The sequence below is a fragment of the Erinaceus europaeus genome, chromosome 1 (genome assembly GCF_950295315.1).
Source record: "Erinaceus europaeus chromosome 1, mEriEur2.1, whole genome shotgun sequence".
NCBI lineage: Eukaryota > Metazoa > Chordata > Mammalia > Eulipotyphla > Erinaceidae > Erinaceus > Erinaceus europaeus.
In genome coordinates, this window is record NC_080162.1 from 153,925,977 (window position 1) to 153,953,114 (window position 27,138).

At 37.4% G+C, this 27,138-nt stretch overlaps 1 protein-coding gene across 3 annotated transcripts in view; it reads left to right on the forward strand.

The window, feature by feature from the left end:
- ST18 (ST18 C2H2C-type zinc finger transcription factor) overlaps window positions 1-27,138 on the forward strand; it is a 163,755-nt gene that overhangs the window by 84,004 nt on the left and 52,613 nt on the right. For all 3 annotated transcript variants that reach the window (XM_007516048.3, XM_060198463.1, XM_060198471.1), the window contains 6 exons: window positions 2,691-2,825; window positions 5,713-5,803; window positions 6,803-6,907; window positions 9,299-9,492; window positions 12,636-12,847; window positions 23,777-24,022. In XM_007516048.3, the coding sequence (XP_007516110.2) occupies window positions 2,691-2,825; window positions 5,713-5,803; window positions 6,803-6,907; window positions 9,299-9,492; window positions 12,636-12,847; window positions 23,777-24,022 (983 nt within the window). The remainder of the gene's footprint in view (window positions 1-2,690; window positions 2,826-5,712; window positions 5,804-6,802; window positions 6,908-9,298; window positions 9,493-12,635; window positions 12,848-23,776; window positions 24,023-27,138) is intronic.

A 27,138-nucleotide genomic window follows, 5' to 3' on the forward strand; every position in this document is an offset into this window, starting at 1 on the left:
ACTACAGTAGTTCTCCCAAGATCACAGATATGGGTTGACTGATATTTCTATAACTATCTATCTATATTTATATGTTTTTTCTATGCTTCTGTCTTCTCTCCCTTTCTAAATCACATCTACTAGTCCCATCCTCTTCCTCCTCCTCCTCCTCCTCCTCCTCCTTCTTTCTTATTTTTCCCTCTCTGAACGTCCTGGTGGGATTGGAGTTAAGATCCCTCTGGTTATCTTCCCCTAACACTTTTCCTCTGAAAATATGGACCAAAAATTTTTTTGGCTCCAGGGTTATTGCTGGGGCTTGGTGCTGGCACTATGAGTCCACTATTTCTGGTAGCCATCTTTTATTTTTCTTTTTTCTCCCCATTTTATTAGATAGAAGAGAGAGATGGAGGGGTAGAGGGAGAAGGAGAGAGAAAGAGTGACACTTGCAGATCTGCTTCACAGCTTGTAAAGCATCCACCCTGCAGGTGGGTAGTGGAGACTTGAACTTGGGTTCTGGTGCAGGTTCTTGCACTTTGTACTATGTGTGCTTAACTGGGTGTGCCACCACCTGGCCCTTAGACCAAAAATCTTTATGAAGTGCAGAAAATGGAAGGTTTGGCTTCTGTAATTGCTTCTCTGCTGGACATGGGCATTGGCAGGTCTATCCATACTGGACTGGGTGAGTAATTTCGACTATAATAGGCATTAAGAGTTACACTTACCTACATTTCTCATTCATGAATGTGAAAAGGTCTAAAATGCATTTTTTTTTAAGAAAGAGGTTACTTATGTATTTTATGAAAAAGAAAGAAACCAGAGTACTGCTCCTCTTGGGCTTATGCCGTGCCCTGGGGGCCTCACTTTTGCAAGTCCCACCTCCCTATCCACAAAGTTTCTTCTCTTTTAGCTCCAACCTCATCCTATCAACTTTACCACTATCTTTCCTTCTTTCTATCTTTCTTTCTCTCTTTCCTCTTCCTTTCTGCTTTTCTGATAGAGAGAGAAAGAAAGGGAGAGAGACACCAGCAGCATTACTCTAGTATTCATGAAGCCCCTTTTCCCCCAGGTGAAAAGCAGTGGCTTTAACCCAGGTCCTTACTCATGGGAATGTATGGGCTCTACCCTGGTGAGCCACCACCCATCCACAGGCTTAGCAGTTTTATATATTTTAGTGATCCATTATCAAACCCTCACCAAGGTGTCAGAATACTTAAGCCTAGAGCCTGCCATCCACCCTCTCGATCTAGCAACAAGACCAAAAGTCACACGTCCCATTTCTTCTCCTGGTTGTATCTGTGACCCTCCCACAGACATACTGTGTTTTTAGCAGCTTCTGTAGGACTCTGTGAAGTCTCCGCTCTTTGTACTTCCATCTTCTGTGTGTCTCCCACTAGAACCACCCCCCCACCCTACTTCTTTCTCTAGTTCCCATTTTCAGTTTCCATATGCAGATGAATATCAAGAGCTTCTCTTTTTCCACTGCATGTAGACCCAAGGTTGCAAATCACCAGGGTTCTGTTATCCTGGTCAACACAGCAGATTAGTTGGGCATGGCATAGAATGACATCCTGACTCACTTTGAGTTTTCACTCTAGTCGGGACAGGCATATATATCTGACGGTGGCCTCTTGAACTAGAATCCCAGGGCTCCATTCAGTCAAGGGCCCATAGGGACAAGTTTCAAGAAATCCATTTCAGATATGGTGACTTCGGTGTTGTACAATTTTGGATCTGGTTTTCTTTTCAGACTTCTTCCATAGGAGCTATTATGGGTTTCAGTGAATTCAAGGGCTGGGAAGTGGCACACCTGGTAGAGCACATACTTTACCATGTTCAAGCACTTGGGTTCTAAGCCTCTGGTCCCCACCTGCAGAAGGGGGGAGATTTACAAGCAGTGCTTCAGGTGTCTCTCTTTCTATCCCTCTCCCTCCTCATCTATTTCTCTCTATATGTATCAGAAAAAAAGAATAAGAAAAGATAAAATATATATATATGGTCACTGGGAACAGTGGTGCAGTAATTTAGTCCTACTGATAACCTTGGTGGTAAAAATTAAAATAAAGGGAGTCGGGCAATAGCACAGTGAGTTACGCACAGGTGGCTCAAAGCACAAGGACCGGCATCAGGATCCCGGTTCAAGTCCCCAGCTCCCCACCTGCAGGGGAGTCACTTCACAAGAGGTGAATCTTTCTTTCCTCCTCTCTGTCTTCCCCTCCTCTCTCCATTTCTCTCTGTCCTATCCAACAACAATGAAATAAAGAACAGCAATAATAACCACAACAATAAAACAGCAAGGGCAACAAAAGGGAATAAATATTTTTTTAAAAATCTTTAAAAAATTAAAATAAAATAAATTTTTCATTCTCACTTTTTATTTTCCTTTTCAGGAGCCTTTTCATATACTGGCTCAGAGATAGTTTTCATAATGAGGCTGTAACAACAATCTGTGACATGACAACTTAAAACCATCTCTGTAATTTAACACTCCTTGGCCCTGTGTCAGCCTTTGCTTAGGAAACCAAGAAAATTGAAAACATGTTTTTTATGTCTCCACAGGTCTTAGTTGAGGGTCTTATTCAAGGCGATGTGAGAAGAATGTTTATGGTGATAAAACTGAATAAAGTGAGAATGTCATCATGCAAGGCCAATCTATTGAATGGGAAGAGAAAGAAAAACAACAAAATGAATCTCTCGGTTTAATTTCTCTGTAGATTCACCAAGGCCTGAAAAGAGAGAAACCAAATGCCCCATCCCTGGATGTGATGGCACGGGACATGTGACAGGACTCTACCCCCACCACCGCAGTCTTTCAGGGTGCCCCCACAAAGTCCGGGTTCCCCTGGAAAGTGAGTACTTCTTACACCTAGAAGAAATAGGAGTGTTCTTATCTATATACCCTGGTGTTGTCCTCTCATCCAATTTGGAATTAGGCACAGACATACATAGTATCTTCTCTGCTAAGATGGTTTCCACCTAGTTGTGTGTTGAAAATTGAGTATGTTACTTGAAAACTCAGGGAATGATAAAACTCAAAGGTCAGGAGATAACTGATAATTGCCATAGAAAAGACAAATTGATACAGTTTTCAAGAGGGAGGGAGATGTCATGTAACATAGGACCACATGAGGAAGCAAGACTTAGTTAGGGGCTATAGAATGGGGAGAGATTATGAGCAAGACATTGTGTTTTCAGTAGAAGAAGATTTAGAAATTGCTGGTCTGAATCATTTCTATAAACTCTGGACATTAAAGTTGTCCCTGGTATGGTTCTCTGAAACCAGGCCCAGGGTGACTATAATGAGGATCGGAGACAGGTAAGTGTGAACTCTGATTGGTTGTTTTCTTATCACATGAATTATTTAATTTTTTCTTGTCTTGGTAGAGATAGTATTCTAGTATCCATTGATCCAAGATGTCAAGGTATCTGAATACAAAAAATAAAAACCATCACTGTCTGGCTCTCCTTTTTCAGCTAGAAATATTACTTTCTAAAGTCTCTATACCTCCTTGGTCTCAACTTGTGACCAAAACATGGAAAAGGCTTTGCATCACCAGTATCCTATAAACTTGGGGTGTCTATGGTATTATATTGCCACAGAACATCCCTCAGTGCTCAGGGGTCTTGATAGAACAAACCTTATTTGGTTTCTCTACCCACAGCCCACTGGAAAGAGAAGAGCCAGGTATCTGTGTGTTAATGTTCTCTGTGTCTTAATGCCCTCCCCTCTTGAGCCCACTTATTGAAACTATTCTTAATCTTATAAGCCACAGTGATGGGAATGTCTTAATATCACCCCCCTTAGAAAGCACAGTTTTGCAGAATCACTGAACCTAATCTGCTCAGCACTATTGGCTGGATAGGCAGTTCCCCAAATTGATTAGCTGATTGTCTACTACATCATAATCTTTTTCCCAATAACCCAGTGACTGAATGAGTATAGGTAAAAGAAAAATCAAAATAGTTTTACTTAGGAAATTAATAACTTCAAATATGCTCATATATATTTTTAATCTGTAAATTTGCATAATGTATTATTATATAGCACATATTCTAAACTTTATATATCATAGTTTGTTATACATGCCTTATTTATATATATAAACTTTAGATATATTCAGGACATCAAACTAGGGAGAGGGGTAGAAAGGCAAGTTCTTTTTTTTAAATTTTTTTATTTATAAAATAGAAATATTGACAAGACCATAGGATAAGAAGGGTACAATTCGGGTACAATTCCACACAGTTCCCACCACCAGAACTCCTTATCCCATCTCCTCTCTTGAAAGCTTTCCTATTCTTTATCCCTCTGGGAGTATGGACCCAGGATCATTACAGGGTACAGAAGATGGGAGGTCTGGCTTCTGTAATTGCTTTCCTGATGAACATAGGCATTGGCAGGTTGACCTATGTTACTAGCATATCTCTCTCTTTCCCTAGTGGGACAAGGCTCTGGGGTGGCAGGACTCCAGGACACATTGGTGAGGTCATCTACCCAGGGAGGCAGGTTGGCATCATGGTAGCATCTAGAATCTGGTAGTTGAAAAAGAGTTAAGATATAAGACAGAACAAATTGTTGAATAATCATGAACCTAAAGGCAAGAATATTGCAGATTAAGATTGGGGGGTCCTCCATTTTGGAAAAAGCTAGCAGGTCTATTTTAGGTTTATTCCATGGGCCCATCAATTTATTAGTTTTTGCCTGAGCCTGACAGCTAACATGCAGGTGGACCTAAGGTATTGTCTGGGCAGATGCTGTCATAGTTGGAAAAAGGACTAGAAAGATGGATCAGGGAAGAGTGTAGCTCCCAATTATGAGACAAGTATATAAATATTGTTAACCCCATTGATTTGATCTGTGTCCCATATTTAGCACAGGAGCCTATGTAACCTCTGCATCCCTGTAGGTCTGAGCTCACATTCTGTGGTTATGGCTAGGAACATTCCAGGCAGCACTAATTTCAGGACTCATCTTCCTCAAATGGTAGAATATGTTGCCTAACCTCCCTTCATAGAATAGAACAGCCCCTAACATTGTTGGTCCACATTGAGGGAAAGGTCCTTTAGGGGCCCACAAAGGTGTCCATTATGTTGTTCCTGATGGAGATGACCAGTGACAGTGGAGAGAGGGATCTGTTAGAGGTTAGGGATCTGTTAGAGTATCTGTTAGGCCCATCATGTCTGTGTGGGAATCCTAGGACTCTCTGACTTAGGCTCCAGGTGATGGGGTGACCTGGTAGTGACCAAGGAGTCATCGTTATGAAAGGCAAGTCCTTATTATTTGACATGCAATGTTTCCCATCCATTTCACTAAGAAGGAACACATAAATGTAAATGGGAAGAATGAGCTTTCCACTTTAAATTAAACAATGCATGATGGTGAGAAAGGCCCTAAGTTTGGGGTGAGAGTTTATTGCAAACACCCATAATGGGGAGATGAGAAATTATATACCATGTGTCAATAACTGTACTGCAATCATCCATTAACCTGTCAATAAAATAAAATAAAATTCTCAACCATAACACAGAATATAAATAAATGCAATGAGGAATAAGCACAGTGAGTTGAATTTTGGGGACTCTTTAAGTGCTTATTTATTTCAATGCAAATGTCTGTGGGGAGGGATCATGGTTGATTGGGTAAGTAAAATCATGAATGCAAAGTTGAGAAATTATGTTGTTGGTGTGTTGTGTACTTATGATGATTTTTTCTTCATTGTATTCTTTTGTGCTTAGTTCTTGCCATGCATGAAAATGTACTTAAATGTCCCACTCCGGGATGCACTGGAAGGGGACACGTGAACAGCAACCGCAACACACACCGGAGGTAATTGTCATGAACTCTTAATCACTGCACTTCATTGGAGGATAGGAGAGACTCTCCACTGTGACAGTAATGGACTAATAATGTTCAATCTAAAGAAAAAGCTCTGGACCATTAGAAATTTGTTATAAGCAGTAGTCTCAATGAGTTCAGATTAAAACATGAGAAATTTACCTTTATTGTTTATTCCTAGACATTTCCACTTAATAGTCAATTATGACATAAAATGTTGTATTTGAAGGCTAGGGCCATATGTTTATTTTATCATACATATTTATCTTTTATTCTCATGGCTGTCTAGACAATAAAAAAGAATGATTGGGAGTTATTTTGGAACCAATCCAATAATGTAAACTAAAGATGTGTAAAAAGGGGTCCAGAAGATAGCTTAGCCAGATAATAGGCCTACTTTGTCATGCATTTGACCCAGGTTCAAGCCTGGTTCCCACTACACTGGGGAGAAGCTTTGGTACTGTGCTTCTTTCCCTATCTCCCTCTGTCTCTGTGTTTGAAAAAAGTGACTTAGAGTGGTGAAACTCTGCCAGTGAAAAAACAACAATGACATCAATAACAATGACAATAACTACAACAATAAAAAACAAGGGCAACAAAAGGGAATAAATAAATAAATTAAAAATATATATTCTAAGAGAAATTATAGTTATCCTGCTGACCTCTATAGTTAGTCATAATAGTTTTTATTAGAGCTAGATCTTTTTCTCTAAAGCATTAGGAACATTAGAACAATTTTATTATTTTCTCTTACATAATATTTTTATTTTTGAACTGAGCTTGTTTCCTTTCACTTCTGAGATAGGGTTGGAGGACAAATGTTAACGCTACTGTTTGCAAAACCTTTTGGGATCTCTTAGTATAACAATGGTGCTAAATGAACTATTAATATGACTTAACATTTAGTGTGTGCCAAACATGCTGGGAGGTACATGCCAAAGCAAGTCACATTATCATTTTAACTCACATCCTCCTACATTTTTTTAACAGTCTTTCTGGTTGTCCAATTGCTGCAGCTGAAAAATTGGCCATGTCCCAGGACAAAAATCAACTTGATTCTCCCAAAACTGGGCAGTGTCCAGGACAGGTTCACAGGTATGAGCCTAAGATTTCCTGATTCTTTATGTCATGGTCTACACTATAGTACCTGAAACCCTTTATATGTCATTCTACTGTGTTCAAACCTTCATTCTCAACTGCCAATAATCATTCACTGTAATGATATTATCACTTACGTGGACTTCTGGACACTCTACAAGTTTGATTTGAAATTAACCTCTCTACAGAGGTAACACAATGTGAAGGAATTAAACATTAAGTGTGTGATAACATATACTCTTCAATACTGTCATTAAATGTGGCCCATCCCACTAGTCAGCTAAGTTTTCCCTTATGACTCTCATAACCTTTCTGCCTGGAGAAAATGGCATCACAAATCATCAAGCCCACTCAAATTATGTGATGTTAAATAGTCATCCTTCTGTTTCACATGTGTATGTAGTTTCCTTAAAGCAGAAATTCATTCCACAAGTTGATAACGCTAATAAAATACTTCCTACTGATGATCCTAGTGACTCACAGTTGCTTCATAATCTTGAGATGTTTGAAGACCTAACTTATTCCTAAACAATAAACTCTGTATAATGACAAGGTGAAATTTTACATGTATTAATACAGGTTTCATATATATAGGAAAAGGGAATTCAGAATTAAAGTAGATGACTAGAACTTTATTGTTGTCAGTGAAACACAGAATAAGAAAAATTATTAAGGATGTTTTCAAGTGTATCTTGACTTAATATTTGCATCTGTATAATTTAAAGAGTCATATCTGGCATTCAGACCATAAGACTGAACATCTTATGTCAAATGGAGATCATGAATTACTGAATCTTAACCACTAAAACTCTTCTTACAAGATCCTTGGTTAATGTTAGTACACTCTAGATTCTCTCTAAGTTATTTATCAAATACATGAGGTTGATTTTGCTCTCTTCCTAAGAGACATTGTTTTAGGCTAAAATGTCTGAGCACATTTAGGGATAATATCAAGTTCTATACACAGAAGTAAGTTCTACTAGTCACCAAAGTATCTTTTAAGTAGCATTTAAAAGTTTTTTTAAAAGTAATATAAAATATGTCATCATGACTTTGATGTTCTGATGTCAGATATGTTTGGATAGAAAAAAAAGGATAAAACTATCTTGAGATTGCTAAATTCTGAAAGGCATATTGGTTTATGTTCTTTCATTGTTAAATTATAGCTCAATTACACTTATGATTATCTTTGCTGAAAATAATGTTATAAAATATGATGCCTTTGTTTATTACAAGTACAGTAATTTTATTTTTTTCTTCATATTTTATTTGATAGGACAGAAGTAAATTGAGAGAGGAGGGGTAGGTATAAAGGGAGAGAGAAAGATAAACACCTGCAGACCTGCTTCACCACTTATGAAACTTCCCCCTTGCATCTGGGAAGTGGGGGCTTGAACCTGGGCTTGAACATTACTTGGTAATGTGAGCACTCAACTAGGTCTGTCATCTCTGGGCCCCCTAAATATGGTAATTTTAAAGGAATGTTTAATTCACATTTAATTTTATGTAGGATAATTCTATCAAAAAATCAATACTATAATATAGTAAGTTCTTTTTACACTGAAATGGTATCAATTTAATAGATTAAAATTTTAGAATATTATTGAAATTGTCATTAATTCATATGCATAGTATTATTATTGTTGTTATTATTTGTTAACAAGAGAACACCAGACTACCAGAGCACTCTTAACTCTAGAATATGCAGCTATAGGAACAAAACCTGGAGCCTCAGTCTTGCGAGTCCTATACATTGCCACTAGTCTATCTCCCCAGCCTTGAAATATCATCTAAATCAGCAAAAAGATTCAGATTACAGGTAGGAAAGAGTGGTTAAAAGCCTACAAGGAAGTTCACATTTAAAGAAGCAAGCTTCTGGTGCCATATATACCCTACTCTCCACCCACCATCCTCAGTTAGGCATCAGATACTGACGGATTTGAGAAGAGATCTCAGTATGACTTCTTCTGGGTGAGATAGCATGTCATTTTCTCACTATCTACTAATCATGACTTTTCACTACTGGTCTGATTAACAGTTTTAATGAAAAGAATGCTCATACCCTAATGATGGTTATATGTCACTGCTCTCTGAGGAGTCCAGAGTGCTATCAGAGATCAAGTACTTGGCCCTTGTGGCTTTTGCATGAGATGAGTGAGAGCATCACACATCCTTGTTTACCATGAGATACACAGTATATAGTCATCCAGAGCCCAGAATGTCTTCCCATCTCTCCTGCTTGGTGCACTACATAATCCTTCTCCACAGTGTGGTGCCACTGTGGGTATTTATAGGAGAGAAATCACCACTCTAATGTAAATTTTGATAATTAATAGGCTTACCAATAGTCTCATCATTTAAAAAGAAATTCTTACCCTCTCTTTTCAGGACAGGCTTGGTGAAACAAATTGAATTCAACTTCCGATCTCAAACCATCTCCTCTCCCCGAGCCATGGTGTCAAAAGAACAAGAGAAATTTGGAAAAGTGCCATTTGACTATGCCAGTTTTGATGCCCAGGTTTTTGGTAAACGCCCCCTTGTGCAAACAGGGCAAGGAGAAAAAAACCCACCACTTTCTGAATGTAAGCTTCAAACTCTAATATTCCTTTTTTAAAAAAATGCATCTGGGGACATGTGTTGGGAGGGTCTGGCATGTATTTAAGTAACAGAATATGCTGCTTCTTGCTGTTAGGAGGACAGAAGATACAAAAGAATCATGAGTTGATCAGTGTTATTGATTTTATACTGAAGTTACACTAAAATTATTAATTACATTATTGATATGGAGTAATTATTCAATCTAATTCAATGGATATAATAATTCAGTGTTTAGCATCCAAGACTACTACTCCACTCCACACTGCCTGCACTCCACTCTTCCTCCCTTTCTGTCAGCCTTTCTTTCTCTTCCTTCCTTCTTGCCACATCTATCTACCTTTCTTCCTTTCTTTCTCTCTGTCTTTCTCTCTTTCTTACTTTCTCACTTCTCACTTCTCTCTCGCCTCTCTCTCTCTTTTTCTTTCTTTCTTTCTCTTTGACAGAGAGTGGAAGGCCCACAGAAAGAGACAGAAAGAAGGAGAGATAGCTACAGCACTGGTCCTTTGTTCATAAAGCTTCCCCACTGTAGGTGTGGATTGGAACCTGAACCTGGGTCTGTACATGGTAATGTGTGTGCTCTATTATGTGTGTGCCACCACCCAGTTCTAGATGGATATAATTTTAAACATAATCTAAAATTTCCTTTAATCTAAAGAAATATTTATTTCACTGGAATTGAGGTAAATACGTTGAAAACATAATAGTTATTGTAGCACAGTAATTTTATTAACATTCAAATAATATAAATTTAATCAGTAAAAATGTCAAAATACTACTTAAATATGATTATATGTATATGTAGAAGCTGAGAGAAAAAGTGAAACATGTAAGAAAACTGCATAATTTAAGAATAATGATTTTACTAGAAAATACATTTTGCTGGGGGCCAAGTGGTGGTGCACCTGGTTAAGCGCTCACATTACAGTGTGCAAGGACCAAGGTTCAAGCCCCTGGTCCCCACCTTGCAGGGGGAAGACTTCACAAGTGTTGAAGCAGGACTACAGGTGTCTCTCTGTCTCTCTTCCTATCTCCCCTTCCTTTCTCAATTTCTCTCTGTCTCTATACAATAATAAAGAAATAAATTTTTTTAAAAAGATATGTCTCTAAAAAAAGAAAGAAAGAAAATACATGTGATTAGGGAGATGTTTGTCCATAATTTTAAGTATTATTGTAGAAACATTTAAGATGTGTTAACACCCAAATGCTAACACATCCATGCAGAAGATTATAACTCAGAGATGATATAACACATTTCTACAAGTTGTTTAGAATCCTTGACTATTTATTCTTTTTTATTTTTTGACTGTTCTAATGAAAAGGTGAGAAAGTGATAATGAAAATAAATCAAAGAATGATTTAAATGTATAATGACGTAACTATAAGGGAAGAAGCAAACATCATTCTTCACTTTGAGTCCTCCACAGATCCTGACATTTCTACTGCTTCCTAAGAATTCCTGGAATCCCTCTGATCTTACACATACTTACCTAAACTGAGTCTTTCAGGTCACAGGCTATTTGCTTCATTCTGTGACATTGTCACTTCTTTGAAAGGACAAGAATGCCTTAGGTAACCTAGCAGTACATGAGCAGACTTGAAAGAAATTCATCATAAGAAGTACAATATAGAGGCCAGGTGGTGGCACACCCCATACAGTGTGCATATTACTATATGCAGTGGTCCAGGTTCAAGTCCCTAGTCCGCACCTGCTGAGAGAAAGCAGTTCTGTATATGTCTTTCTTTCTCCCTCTCTCCCCTTTCAGTTTATTTCTGTCTTATAAAATGATGATGATGATGATGTCACTAGGAGTGGTGGACTCATTGTGCAGGTGCCCAGCCCCAGCAATAGCCTTGATGGCAATAAAGAAAGAGATAGAGAAAAAAAGAGCAAATACAATATGGCCCAAAAGATATTTTGGATATTCTTACCAAGACTAACATTACTACCAATGCTATTATTATATGAATGAGAAAACTTTTGAAGCAGGGATACACACACACACATACAATGCTGTTATGCACTTTTATTGTGTATACAAAATAAAAACACATGTATCCATATATGGTTAATTCATGTGAGCCTAATTAGTAAGATCATATAGTATATACTTACTTAATATAGATATTGGCTTAAAATTCCAAAATATTCAGTGACATTTTAATATTTATAATTAAAAGAATGACATTTGCCAATGCTTTAAATTCTTTTAAGAAAAATAATGGTCAAAGATGTAAAAGAAACAATATTTACAACAAATTATGTACCTAAATGTTTTTCTATTGTCCCACATTAAATTTTATGTGTTTCTTCCATATCTTGAGTCTTGTTTATAAATAATCAGAGCAAAGAGAAATATGCTTAATTCTATCTCTCATGAATGCCTTGGTACCCACACTAGAAATATAAAACAGAAACTCAGCCTTGATAACTAAATTGCCTCTGTGTTCACCTTGAGAACATTTTTTTTCTGTCCTTACGTACTGCACTCTACCTGATATGCAAAATGCCAGCTCATTAAAGACTCCAGCATCATGTTAGTTTCATCTAGTTCGCTAAGGAACAATTTCTGCTGGTTTCATTGAAAAACAAATGTGCATATCAAATAATAAAAATGCAATTCCATGCTTTAAATATGAATTGTCATTGAGAAAATAAATATTGAGAGGACAGATTCTTTCTCCACTGAAGTCACTGTCCTTAAATAGTTTGTTGATGCACAAGCCATAAGCCTCTGGGGTATCTGAAGAGTTTTGCTAGTGTGGCTTTCAGTATATTTTTTTCTTTTTGCCTCAGATACTTCTGATGCACCTGTCCCATAACATTAGTTAGGAAATTTTTGCCATAAGAATTAAAAGTATACTACTATTACTAATAATAAAACAATAGTAATAATAACAACAATATCAATAATCATAACATAAGAAAATAGTCATTCTTTGCCAGCAGTCACATTATTTGATCGGTGAACTTCTCTGAATAACCTGCATTTAATGTACCAGTAGATAATATACCATGTCTTAATTTATTCTTTACTTATTTTAATGTAAAAAGTTCCATCTTTAAACAAGTCTGTCTAATGACTTAAACCATGTAGATGCCATTGCTAATCAAATCTCTCTTCAACAGCAAAGCATTTTTCCAACCCAGGGAAATTTCCTAATCAACTGCCGTGTGCAGGCGCCCACACACAGAGTCCTTGCCATGCCAGCTCTTATAGCTACGGTCAATGTAGTGAAGACACCCACATAGCAGCAGCTGCTGCTATCCTGAACCTTTCCACCCGCTGCAGGGAAGCCGCAGACATCCTCTCCAACAAACCGCAGAGCCTGCATGCCAAGGTAGGCCAGTCCAAGAGCCCGGAGGGTGGGCCAGTGACTGAACCATGAGAATAAACTGCCTTTCATGTTCCTAACCACATCCACTATTACCCCACTCCCCATCCTTAAAGTACACTCCCTCCCAGTCTTAGGGAAAGACTCAAGAAAACATCAACAAGGATGAGCTTAGTAGCTTCAGGCAAGAATGAAAAGTATAACTGCTCTTAAAAGTGGGGGTATGCTAAGATTTGGGGAACAGAGAATTATGGAGACTGGTTGCTAGGTAGATTTCAATTCTATTTTTTCTGTTGATGAATTTGGCTTATGGAGAAGAGTATCACCATTAAAATCAATCTAAATAGAGGAGACATTTCACTGTGTAAATCAAAGATGTTGAAAATGTTTGATTGAACAATGACTTATAAAACATTTGTAAAATTGACACATGTCATTTTCTGATCATCCATGTTACTATTGCCTAGAATAAAGCCATATTGCTATAGTTTTCTCAAAGAACATCTCATAAAACCTGGATACAGTCAGTCAATAAGAGAGTGTTCAAATTCTGTCTTGTTTAAAGAGACACCATATTTCTGAGGTCAAGGCAATTAATCACATTTCTCTAATAGCCTTACTAACAGTGGCTAACTGACCTCTACATTTATGATACCCTGACTGAAGCAAAGGTTAAAGATCACCTAGGTCTTGCCCCTTGATCAGGAGAGCTCTGAGTATACCTAGCTCCAAGCAAGCTCAGTGATTGAAATCTTGGCAGGGCTCGGTTAAAAGTAACCACCTCCAGATCTACATGGCTGAAGCCAGATGAAATCAGATGGCCAGACTTATTTGGAAAAGATATTTTAACCCTTGCATTAAGTGGAAGACCCCCCTGGTTAGACTCTAACCCTGCAACTCAAGCGATTTAAGTATGTAGCTCTCTTTTCCCCATTATGTGCAGTCCATCCCTGGTGTGGTCAGCTGCTCACCTGTATGGTGCCAGGACTTCAGGAGAGCAGGGAGCTCAGTGCCATCGAGCATTTGACAGAAGAATCAGAATTAGCTTCTGGACAAACCTGAGCCAAGTAAACCCCAGGAAGAGGTGGTGGCCAAAAACCACTCAAAAACAATTTTTAAACAAATGAGGTTCTTACACAAAGAAAACACATCCTCTGAAAAATATAAAGAAAATGCCAAGCTGTCCAAATTAAAAGGAATTCTAGTCAGGAAATTATTTTCACAAATGTCTGATTTAAAACCAACTTTAGTTATTTTTAAATTCATTTTTAAAAGCAGAATAAGTTCCTCTTTTCTAAAGGGAAATTCTAGCATGCAGTTCATTGGAGAAATACTGAAATAGCTTCTTTCCTAGGGCTTTGTTATTTTTCTGTTTAGACTGTTCTACAAAAACACCAATATTATAGTAATATTATAATGATTAATGTTACTTAAATTACATGAGTAAATGGTCCTAGAATGAAATGTTTTCCATCTGCACATGGAGATATTTTTTTGGTCCCTCAGAATTCTGCCTTTAACATTTAGGTTCTTCATGTTATGTTAATTGCTGAAATCAAACAAAGATGACAAAAATTTTAGGTGTGTGTGTGTGTGTGTGTGTGTGTGTGTGTGTGTGTGTGTGTGTGTGTGTGTGTTTACCCCAATCAGTATATATTCTTCTCTTTATAAAACACATGTCTGGTCAGGCCAGTTACTGCTTGATCGGCAAATTGTAAAAATTCAGACACTCAACTTCCTGCGTTTGTTCTTACACTCTGGTTATGATCATTGCTGCATGCCAGGGTTGCTCAGTAAGTGAATATGCATGCCTAGGGGGACAAGGCTCCAAGGCCTGCCTCCCTTTCCACACTGCCAACCAACTCATAACTGCAGAAGCCAAGCCATTGCTTTGATAAGGAGGATGGAAGAGACAGGAAATGTAACCATGGACTTTAAAAAGCAGTTTGGGATACTGGCAATTTTACAAACCATCATGCCATGGATAATTGTCTCATAGTACTTGTTCAAATGGGATAACTAGGGCACCTCCTATGTCACTGTGTGCAGCATTCTTCCTCTAGTGCGCACATGTACACATATGAACAAACTCACATGCATTCCCACACAGCTCCAATGAATTTCAGAATTCTTCCCTAGTCAGGTTCTTTTTTGTGAATGTAGAAAATCTCACACAAATTCCTAAAACAAAAAGTGAAGCAAAATTGAAAAGAGCAAAAATATATAACTCTAAAAAAATGACCTTTGACCAAAATAGTACCCTACATGGGTCATTTTTGTTTGAATAATGATCTTGGTTTTGTCTTTTGCTTAGCATAGCATTAAATGTGCTCCTCTACATACAAACATTAAACATTAGCCTGACTGTCTTTTTACTCTTGTTTTTTTTTTTCTACATAGCAGTTTACTACCAGGTTAGCAAGAATTTGTAGGTAATTTTTGATATCCTTCTTTTCTCAAAAACTATTTATTAATGATACAGAAAGAGATTTACTTATCTATGGTACAGAGTGAGAAGTTAGAGGAGGCTTGGTAATGGCACACCTTGTAGAGCATACATGTAACAGTATGTAGGAACCCTGGTTCAAGAATATAGTCCTGTGCTCTATAGGCTAGGCTATAATCCCCACTCACTTGGGTTTCTTATTTAGAAAGGAGGATCTTTGACTTACAGAGCTGAGCACAGACTTACTTCTGATGGATGAAAAAGGCATTCTGGTGATAAGACCCAAATGTAGCAAGTTAGAGGCCTTAATGACTGGAATTTACAGGTGACTAGTAAGAATACTTAACAAATTCTATCTTCAAGCAGTTTGTAAACAAACAAAAACAGAGGAAAATAAGTGATGGTCCAAGTAGAGATGGGTGACTAGGTGTTAAGAGATGATATTTTTTTTTCTCATTTTTTAATGTACTTATTTATTTTGGATAGAAACAGAGAGAAAACTCATGTTCAAGGTCCTGGTCCCCACCTGCAGGGGAAAAGCTTCATGAGCAGTGAGGCAGAGCTGCAGATGTTTCTCTTTCTCTCTGCCTACCTATCCTGTCAATTTCTCTCCTGTCAAGGAAATAATAATAACAATTTAAAGAGAGGAAAAGGGTGGCAGAGAAGCTTCCTTGCTGCAGATGGGGACTGGGGACTTGTAACCAGGTCCTTGTGCACTATACTGTGTACTCTCAACCTGATGTTCCATCAACCAGCCCCTAGAAATGATACTTCTAATGTCCCAAGGAGATATAGATAGCTTTGCAAGGTATTTGATCAAAACTTGGGTGAATGGGAGTCGGGCTGTAGTGCACCAGGTTAAGCGCAGGTGGCGCAAAGCACAAGGACCGGCATAAGGATCCCGGTTGAGCCCTAGCTCCCCACCTGCAAGGGAGTCACTTCACAAGCGGTGAAGCAGGTCTGCAGGTGTCTATCTTTCTCTCCCCCTCTCTGTCTTCCCCTCCTCTCTCCATTTCTCACTGTCCTATCCAACAACAACAACAACAATAATAATAACTACAACAATAAAAAACCAACAAGGGCAACAAAAGGGAATAAATAAACATTTATAAAAGTTTTTTTAAAAACTTGGGTGAAGACTAATTTCTTATTTTTCTTTGCCTCTCTCCATTACATTTTATATATGATGCTTAAAGAACTTCGGTAGTGTATTGCACCAAAGTAAAGGACTCTGAGGTGGTAGGGGGAGTGTTCAGGTCCTGGAACATGATTGTGGAGGACAACCTAGGTGGAGAGCTAGAGTGTTATGTGGAAAACAAGGAAATATTATATATGTAATAACTACTATATTATACTATTGACTATAAACTATTAATCCCTCAACTACTGTATTATACTATTGACTATAAACTATTAATCCACCAATAAAAAAAAAACTTAAGAAGACAAAGTCTAGATCATGCTGTTATCTGGGCACTATCTTTTAAAAATCAAGTTCCAACCTGCTAATGCCCATGTTCAGTGGAGAAGCAATTACAGAAGCCAGACCTTCCACTTTCTGCACTCCATAATGACCCTGGGACCATGCTCCCACAGGGATGAAGAATAGGAAAGCTTCCAAGGGAGGAGATGGGATATGGAGTTCTGGTGGTGGGAACTGTGTGGAATTGCACATCTCTTATCCTATGATCTTGTCAATATTTCCATTTTATACATAAACTAAAATTAAAAGTCAAGTTAAAAGACACTGAACTTGAACTCACTTACATGTCCAGTTGTCAGGGCTAACACAGCTTTTTCCCATACCATGGACAAGATCACAATTGAAGATTAGTGGGAGATATGAATTTATGATTTGGAAAATCTCTTCTTTGAGGTTGAGGTCTGCAAGATATCTCACTGAATAGTGTGTCTGCTTTGCTATGTACGCAACCCTTGTTTAAGCCCAGCTCCAATTACACTGAAGGAAACTTCCAGTGCTATGTTGTCTGTCTATCTATCTATCTATCTATCTATCTATCTATCTATCTATCTATCTATCTGTCTATCTATCTAAATTATTTATTGGTTAAAGACAGAGATGAATTGAGAAGAAGGGGAGAAAAGAAGGGGAGAGATAGTGAGAGAGATTTGCAGTACTGCTGCTCTGCTTATGAAATTTTCCCCTTGCAGATTGGGACTAGGGACTTGAACCCAGGTCCTTGCACACTGTAGCATGTGCACTCAACCATCAGATCACCACCTGGCCCTGCCTCTGTTTCATATTATCTAGAAAAAATAAAATCGACTTGGAGCAACAGGTCTGATGATGACAAAGTAAACAAATAACCTGGTGTGTATATTACACATTTATCTCACTCAAAATCATTGCATGCGTCTTCAGTATCTCCTTGAAGAATTAAGTCAGAAGAAAAATAAATTAGTAATTCCAGTAGTTTATGGCTATTATATGGTTAAAGTCTGGAAATATGATCCCTTTATTTTATTGAGTCTAATACAACCGTTGGTTCAAAAAATTGCACAGTGATCTTCATCTTGATTTGGAATTTACCATAAATTTAAAACACATATAAGGACCACAGCTTTAAACACCCCACATTCCTATTGTATGGTAACTGTTGTTACTAAGAGGAGCACATTTCTCAGTAGAACTGGGCTAATCCCTGCATGGAGTCAATGGTGTGTTTTCCTCTGACCTGTGAGAGCCTGTGCCAGCAGGTGTCACAGATCCTCGCCATCTCCCCTCCTCCCTCCCCACTCATCAGCAGAGAGGTAGGAACAGGCTTCACAGTCTATCTTTATCCTGTTCACTGTTGCTTGCCAAGCATTCTGTTGTTTGTTTTGGGTTTCTCCCCACCTGTTTAGACAAAGTGGCATATGCACAGAGTGCCTTAAAAGAAAACAAAAAATTGACACTTGCATGAAATGTTTAAAGTTCAAAGTCTGTTTTGTGCTAGAACAAGGCCTAAAAACAACATGACATCATATCTCCTCTTCTTACTGCCTGATACCAGATGTATCCTGGTGGCTCTTGGGATGATGGGGATCCAAAGGCAGCTCTTTTCAAGAACTTGAGCAGTGAGGCAACACTGGACAATCTATTGTGAGTGAAATGTTCCAAGCAACTTGGGTCAGGGGATATAGGAACCTACTGACTTACGCATAAAGAAACTAGATATGCAGTAGCTGACTCTGCCTTTAGGTACAGTATCATAGGAACATGTCTCTTTTGGTATTAAAAAACACAGTCAAATAATTATGAATATTTGTTCGTTTTCTATTTTGTGTTAGATACTTTTCCCACGTTAATTCTTCATCACCCAGGTGGGAAAGATGGCATAATGGTGTATAAAAAGACTTCCATGCTAGAGGCTCTGAAGTCCTAGGTTCAATCCCAAAACCACCATAAGCCAGAACTGAGCAGTGCACTGTATCTCTCTCATATTAAGAAAATAAAACAAATCTGTATACTTTAAATTTTCATCATCTTGGGAATCGGGCTGTAGCGCAGCGGGCTAAGCGCAGGTGGCGCAAAGCACAAGGACCAGCATAAGGATCCCGGTTCGAACCCCGGCTCCCCACCTGCAGGGGAGTCGCTTCACAGGCGGTGAAGCAGGTCTTTAGGTGTCTGTCTTTCTCTCCTCCTCTCTGTCTTCCCCTCCCTCTCTCCATTTCTCTCTGTCCTATCCAACAATGACAACAACAATAATAACTACAACAATAAAACAACAAGGGCAACAAAAGGGAATAAATAAAATAAAATAAATATTAAAAAAAAAATTTCATCATCTTCCTGGAAGTTCTGTAAAGCAAATGTTGCCATCCCATTTTGCAGATGAAGATGCACTGGGACAGGGAGCTGTGCATTGGCTCATCTGATAAAGCACATATGTTATATAATACACAAGGAAGCAGGTTCAAAACCCTCGTCCCCACCTGCAAGGGAGAAGTTTCACTAGCAGTGAAGCAAGTGCAGCAGATGTCTCTCTTTCTCTCTTTTATCTACCCATTACCTCTTAATTTCTCTCTGCCTCTATCCAAAATAGATAAATTTTTAATGAAACAATAGCACAGAGATATTAAAGCATCAGCATTATAACCATAACTGGTGGTGAAATTTGCATTCATATTTTCTGAATTTTTTTTCTTTTTTTTGCCACCAGGGTTATCACCGGGGCTTGATATTTGAACAGCCCTACTGTTCCTGCATGCATTTTTCTTTCTTTTTTGGTAGAGGGCTAGAGAGAGAGAGAGAGAAGCAGAGAGAAAAAGAAATACCCACAGCACTGCTCCACTATTACTGAAACTTGCCCCTGCCAGTGAGGACAGGGTGCTTGAACCTGAGTCCTCATCTAGGTATCATGTATTCTCCCAGGTGTGCCACCACAGGGCCTGCTTGTCATTTATCCTCCTCAAGAACTCATCATGACTAGACCATGTTAGGTAGACTTCGGGGCCTACTCAAATTTTTTTCACTAACCATGATTATAAGATGAAGATTTTTGTGAAATGGTTACTAGTTTAATTTTATATCTTTTATTTAAATCTTTTGATTTCTCCCCTGAATTCTGTTGTTCTATCTACATTGAATACATTTATTAATTTTATGCTTTCAGTGTTAATATGCAATTATGTTTTTATTAAGAATAAGATAGTTTCTTTCTCTTCATTTACTGTTAAAAGCTTTCTTAGCTTTCAATAGAGAAAACATATTCCATGAGTTAAGAGATGAAAGGCAGGCATCACTTATAACAAACTCTTAGACTAGAGGCATTTAATTCTATACTTCCTGTTAGCCAGATCAGAAAGGAAAAGATGTGGCAAACTACATGAGTTGAAGACCTGCCAGATAAGGGGAAATAATGCTGCCTTACTGTGCTGATATTTTAAAATTAATAACTCCCATGATTCAAGATATTTAAGGTGAAATTGCATTATGATTTTACTTCAACACCATGTTTGAAAGTAGTATAATTTTTTCATTATTGGAACATATAATACTGCCAGTTACATAGAAAATATTGATGGATGATGACTAAACCCTAGCCATTAAATACAGGTATGATGACTTTTGTGTTTTCCCTTTTGTTGCTCTTCAGGAAACAAATCTCTATTTCCCTGATGGAAAATAGAGTAGAATTAGCAGGTTCTCTCCTGCTTGGAGTTTGTTTGCTAAGAGATTTCAGTGATATCTTTTCTATGTTGTGATACACTGTTTTTAATTAATGTCTTTTATATGTTCTATTATAATGAGAGAGAGAGAGACCTAAAGAGAAAGAGAGTGACGGAGACAGAGATAAGAAAGACCAGCGCACTGTTCAGCTCTGGTTTATAGTGGTGCGGATTAGACCTGGAATTTTGGAGCCTCAGGCATGAGTGTCTTTTTGCATAATGATTATGCTACCTCTCCTGCCCTGTGATATAGTTCTTATGATTATCAACTTACCAGTCACATAATGAACCATTAAATGATGTAGTAAGATTTCACTAATCTCTTGGGCCATAATAAGAGTCACTTGTCTTTTATAGTCTTATGAAGAATACAATGACTACTTCAAACTTCAGTTTAATAATTATTTATAGCTTATCAAATTTTCTTTTACTCAAAGTCTCACATGTACCTAAAATAAGCTTCTTGAAGGCAGAAGCAGTAGTTTTTTTCTCTAATTTTTATTCCTCCAATTTATAGTGGCTTGAGAGTTGGAATGTTTTTTCAATCATTTAATGAATAAATAAGTTGTGTTAATTATAAATAATAACTCAAAAGTGACTGAAATATATGATTTGATATTGCTTTAAAGTTGAGAAGTACATAAATAGTAATAGACCTGTGTGAACTCTCAAAATGACTTGAAATATAATTTTAAATTATTAAAACAGCATCTATGGTAGAAGTTAAGAAAGAAGGATCAAAGGGCAACTTGGAATGAGTGGGTACGGTGGATTAGAACAAAGAGAAGACTCTGGAGAAGGAGAAGGCCTATGGGGCCCTCATATATGATGTGATGGTGGAAAGGGACCCAAACTGGGAGTTAGAATGTTTTACAGGCTTATAACACATCATGGGGAGATGAGAAATTATACCCATGTGTCAACTGTACTGTAAATGGTTACCCCCCCACCCCATTAATATATTTTTTGAAACAAGTAAAACAAGAATCTAAAATAACACTTTGAGAAGCCAGAATGTTACACATCTGAGAGGTGGGTCTGGGAGGGTGGGGGTAGTTTAGATAATTCTACCACCCCTTGTTTTTTCCTCCTGCCATTTAGAGTTTCAAGCACAGTGAGAAGTGCTATCCATTGATACTGCTTGGAATAAAAATCCATGCAGTAAACATGTGATCTGTCCATCTATGGGCAGAAAGGGACTCTTCTCGGGTACTGTGTGTAATTGTTGACTGCATCTGTGCGCTCACTTAAAGCCCATCTGTACCCTGCTACTGAAACATTCACTCTCCCAGTCAAGTCAGGTGCTAGAAGCAGCCGGCTAGGTCATAGGATTCAGAAAAAGACCTCTTTTAAACATTGGGAGCAGTTTTATTTTCAATAAGCATATACTGCTCAAGACATATAAACAATTCCAAGAACCTTTTTAACTTGCTATTTAGATTTTTTATTTGCCTTTATAAACTAAAAGATGCATTGGATCGTCTTGGAGTAGTTGACTTTTTTTTTTTTCCAGGGAGATTGAATCTGCACTATTTATGGGTTTTGCACTATAAAACTCTGCAGCCCAGTCACATGGCTTCTTTTTCCTAAGCCATCTGTCACAGAGGTCTGGAATTTTATGTGAATGTTGGTTGTGCAGTCTTAACCCAAGTTGTTTTTTTTTTTAATGAAAAATATCAGCAACTGCAATATTTAGCATTTTAGTTTACATTGGTCATTAAACTTGATTACTAGAGCTCTGTTTCATTGCTATAGTTATGTATCAGGAAGCCAGAAATTGTTTAGAAGTGTTTCATGGCAGAACATATTGTTGTATCTTGGCAAGAGATGGCACTGATATGGTTAATATCTTGGATTTTTGTAACTAAGGTTTATTAATGCTGGTTTAAAAATGTATTTGATATTATACAGATGGCATAAGATGTTGTGGTTACTAAGTTATTATCCCAGTTAAGCTGTACTGTCAAATTCAGAGCTTAAAACTATCACAGGAGATTAAACTATTTACAAAAAAAGGACAGAAAGATATAGCCAAAGCATCTTAGTATAAACATATTAGAAGTGTACTTACCTTGCCCAAATATAATGTATCTAGCTCATAGGCTGAGAGATTCCAAATCAGAGCTTTGCAGGTAAAACAAACAGAAAGCGTATTTTTATTTTCTAAATCAGGCACAGTGAGTCTTCAAGTACAGCTACGGGAGCCTCACTCAATGGGGAGTGAAAAATAAATCCAATGTGAAGAGTCTGCTGGTACAAGGGCCAAGGATCTAGCTAACATAGTCTAAGAAGACCTCTGCTTTGCCAGCAGAGGGGGGGAAAGGGTAAAGAAATGGTCCAGAAGTTAATAGTGATGGTGAAAATAAAAGAAGGGTGTTTATTTGCCACAACTGGGGAAAATGATAAATGTGTTCTTTCCACACTATCTGAGGTATTTTCCCTGTCAATATGCACCACTAGTGGTACCATAGAAGCCACCCCATAGCACAATGTTTATAGAAGATCTGTGGACAATCTGAATTCAAGGGCAGTTCGAACTTCAACCTTAAACAAACCTTGCCTAAGGTACACCAAGGTAATATATTTCCAGGTAGAGTTAGTTTTAAATTTCATGACAAGTATCTGGAAAATCATTGCCTTTATTCTGAAGTTTGAGCTGTTGAGTATAAACCCCCAACAGTGGTGTGGACAGCAGATACCTAAAGGTTCCCAAACTGAACTATGGTGGTGTAAACACCTGTTCCTGCCATCCCAGGGTAACGTGTCACATGCATCTCAATCTACTATTTAAATAAATAAATAAATAAATAAATAAATATTTTCCAGATGGTTATTTTTTTTAAATGATTCTCATGTTAGATTAATATTGTGATAGGGGGGGTGGAGCTGGGAAGTAGTGTCCTAGCTTTTTTTTTTTTTGTTATAAACTCAAGTGAAACTTAATGCTTTTAATAATGAATTGAGGATGATAGTTCTGCAAACTAGATTTAAAGCTAAAATTAAAAATGTATATATATATATATATATATATATATATATATATATATATATATATAAACAGGTTTAGCTAAAGCATTTAGTATTTGGAACATCTTATTTATATTAAGCTTGCTTTGCTTAAATCCAGAAACAGAGCCACTAATGCGACTGCTCTGGCTAAGAATTGAACATTAACCAATGTAAATCAGAAAGCAAGGTTTAAAATCAGATATACTTGCATAAAAGCTTGCATTTAAAATGATCCTTTAAAAGCCCCACATGACTAGGCTATCACTGCAAACTGCTTAAATGTTTTTCTGTTTCCTGTTGTATACCAGGGAGCCGAGATAGAAGTGGATGAAAATGGCACATTGGACTTAAGCATGAAAAAAAATCGAATCCTGGACAAAGCTGCACCCCTAACTTCCTCTAACACTTCTATTCCAACTCCATCCTCCTCCCCATTCAAAACAAGCAGCATTTTGGTCAATGCAGCATTCTATCAGGCTCTCTGTGATCAAGAGGGCTGGGATACTCCTATCAACTATAGCAAAACCCATGGGAAGACAGAGGAGGAGAAAGAGGTATTGTTTCAATATGTCAATCAATAGCTCAGATCATGATGGAGTAGTATTCATAGGTTTTATTTTTCCTCCTAAGTCATTTCTTTAAATCCCTTTTTAGAGACTGCACAATCCTATCTCTGATTTTAGACTGTGATAAAGTGGTGATGTTAAATTTCAGAGGAAATTCATAAATGCATCTCATTTTTTATGTCACTTAACTGAACTATGTTATTATAGTGAATTTTATCCCCATTATGGCCACATTTGGTGCAATGCATAAAAGAGTACATTATCTGTCCCTTTGGAAATTACAGTCTGTATACTAGAGACTGAAATGCCAACTTAACTAATATTTTTTTTAACCAAAGGGTCGAAAATTAAATTAAATCTAGGATAAGTAAAATGCATGTCAAGTTCCTTTTTGGTTTCATAAAAGAACAATGTTACCATAGCCATGTATGGAGTCATTTTCTGATGTACTGGATATTTAAAGTCAAGAAGATATATTTGCTTGTTTGGATGCTTTGGGGATGGTCTCACCATTGGAAGCTAGATATTGTGACTATACAGGAGTTTGTCTTTAGTCCTCATCTTCATAGTTTGAACCACCTAATTTGGTTGGATTAACCATGACTTAGTGTCATTCAAACAAATGCATGACCAGAGCCTTCCATTGCTTACATGCAAATACTACCCAAATAAAAACTGTTAGTCATTTAATAGTTACTTATCAGGTTATTAAAAGTCACTCTAGTTATTATAGTAAGACATTAAGTTTAGCTGTTGCCAGATAAATCACTGAAAAGAATTCTTAGCTGATATGCTTAAAGAAATAACCTTTCTCTCTGAAAGTGTACATCAACTTTTTCAACTTTTTGAATTTCAGAAATTTTACAGAGAAGAGCAATAGGATTTTAGCATGAGTTTTTCACACATAAGAGAACAAGTTGACATAAACAATAGTAATTGAAAGGTTAGAGGGTTTTTATTCTCCTTCCTTCTCCTCTCTTCGCATTTTTTTCTTCCTTACTCTCTTTCTTCCACCCTCCCTCCTTTCCTTCCTCCCTTCCTCCCTTCCTTCCTTCCTGTCCTCTATTTTTCCTTCTTTCTTCATTCTGCACATTCCAGTAGTATTTCTATTTCCATATAGTAAATTCACCCTTGAGAACTCAGAATCAAATATGTCTTGTTCTCACTAAGTGTATATTCTAACTCTGGCAGAACATATAGATAAGCAAATACAGTATTAAGCAGAGGAAGATACACAGTGTGAAAAGTAAAGAATGACCAACTCTATGAGGAGGAGTCAAGAACAGACCCCTGGGAAACCCACAAGATCTCAAGGCAATCTGTGTTACCACTTCTCATACCATCAGAGAGAAAGATGAAGGGAATTTGATTAGATTCAGCTCATCGTTTTATTCTGCTTAGCTTTTTAATATTCCTCCAAAATATCTAGGGAAGACCTTCACTGATAATTTATAGTATTCTTTTAATAGAATCACTTCTTAGAATAATATATGTTTGACTTTAGTAAATATAAACTCATCTCAAAAATGTGTAAGAAGCAGAATTACCTCTTTGATGATCACAGATTGGCAAATATGTATCTCTTCTCTCCAGTTCAGTACCTACCCCACCACTACCATTTTAGCTTTTTGTTTGCTTGTATTTAATATTTTATTTATTTATTCATGTGAAAAAAAGGAGGAGAGATAAAGAACCAGACATCACTCTGATGCATATGTTGCCGGGGATTGAATTTGGGAACTCATGATTAAAAGAGTCCAGTGCTTTATCCACTGCACCACCTCCCAGACCACCCATTTTAGTTTTGTACAGAAGTTACATCTAACTACTGTTTTTTATAGTCCAGAATTGTGGGCATTCTTATTAACTGGTTGTTCTGCATAACTGGTGTATACCAGAAGGTGCAAGTTAGGCTTTTGTAGATGTGGAGAAACACAACCCTAAGGAGTTTGGGATTAATTAGTCAAACCCGCTCTTGAGAGTAACGTTTAAAATGGTCAGACACTGAATGATGGATGCACAACATTGTTTTATCTCCAGCCAGTCACTTACCAGTGGGGATCATGTCATAGTATCTCACCCTGCACCACTAAAGGGAAACCTAATCCTAATCGCACATTGGGGTTCAGAAACAGTCAAGCAACAGCGTTTTACAAAGTAATCTGTGTTGTTCATGCTTGGGCAATCTTGGTAGGATAGAATCCAATCTATTTTGGAATAATCTCACTGCCATATACAAGGTGAGGCTTGGATTTTATGTTATTTTTTTCAGTCTTATAATTATTCTGTAAATGGGCCATTGTCCACATTTACCAGAAATATTATTTCTCTTCCTTACACAGTGTCAGATATATGGGACCAACCCTCATTTTCAGTGAAGCAAAATTGGGTCAAGTAGTTCTTAGTACCATTTAGGGTCTCTTTTATTGTTTGATATTTAAAGTGGAGTGTCCTCAGAAGCAAGGCCAACATTTCATGCTTTGTATTCAAAGAGACTCTCCCATATTAGGGGAATCTAGTAAATAACTAGAAGTATTGCCACCTTGGCAATACTTCTTTTCAGTCAACCAGAAAGTGAGATCTAATGAATATTTTGCCCTTACTTTCTTTTTTATTCTTATTTAATTATATTTATTTACTTACTGAATAGAAACAGCCAGATATTGAGAGATAAGTGGAAGATAGAGAGGGAGAGACAAAGAGACAACTGCACTACTGTTTCACTGTTCATAAAAATTTCCCCCCTGCTGGTGGGGACTGGGGACTTCAACCTGGGTTCTTGGATACTGTAGCATGTGAATTCAACCAAGTGTAACACCAAGTGCCCCGTCTTTACTTTCGAATCATTTTTTCATAATTCTAAAAGCATCTGGATTCACCTTGGCAGCTTTATGAACTCAACTGGAGAATGTTATTATCAACTGATTATATGCCTGTAACAGTGTTTTATTTACCTGAAAATTCATGAGAAAAATGGATTTGTTTAGACCTCTATTCTTTTTAGAATGATGTACCTCCTTACAGGTCTGACAGTACAAACTTTTCTATTACTTGCAACATAAATGTTTTGAAATCTACAATTTAAAAACTGTGTGGAAATTAAA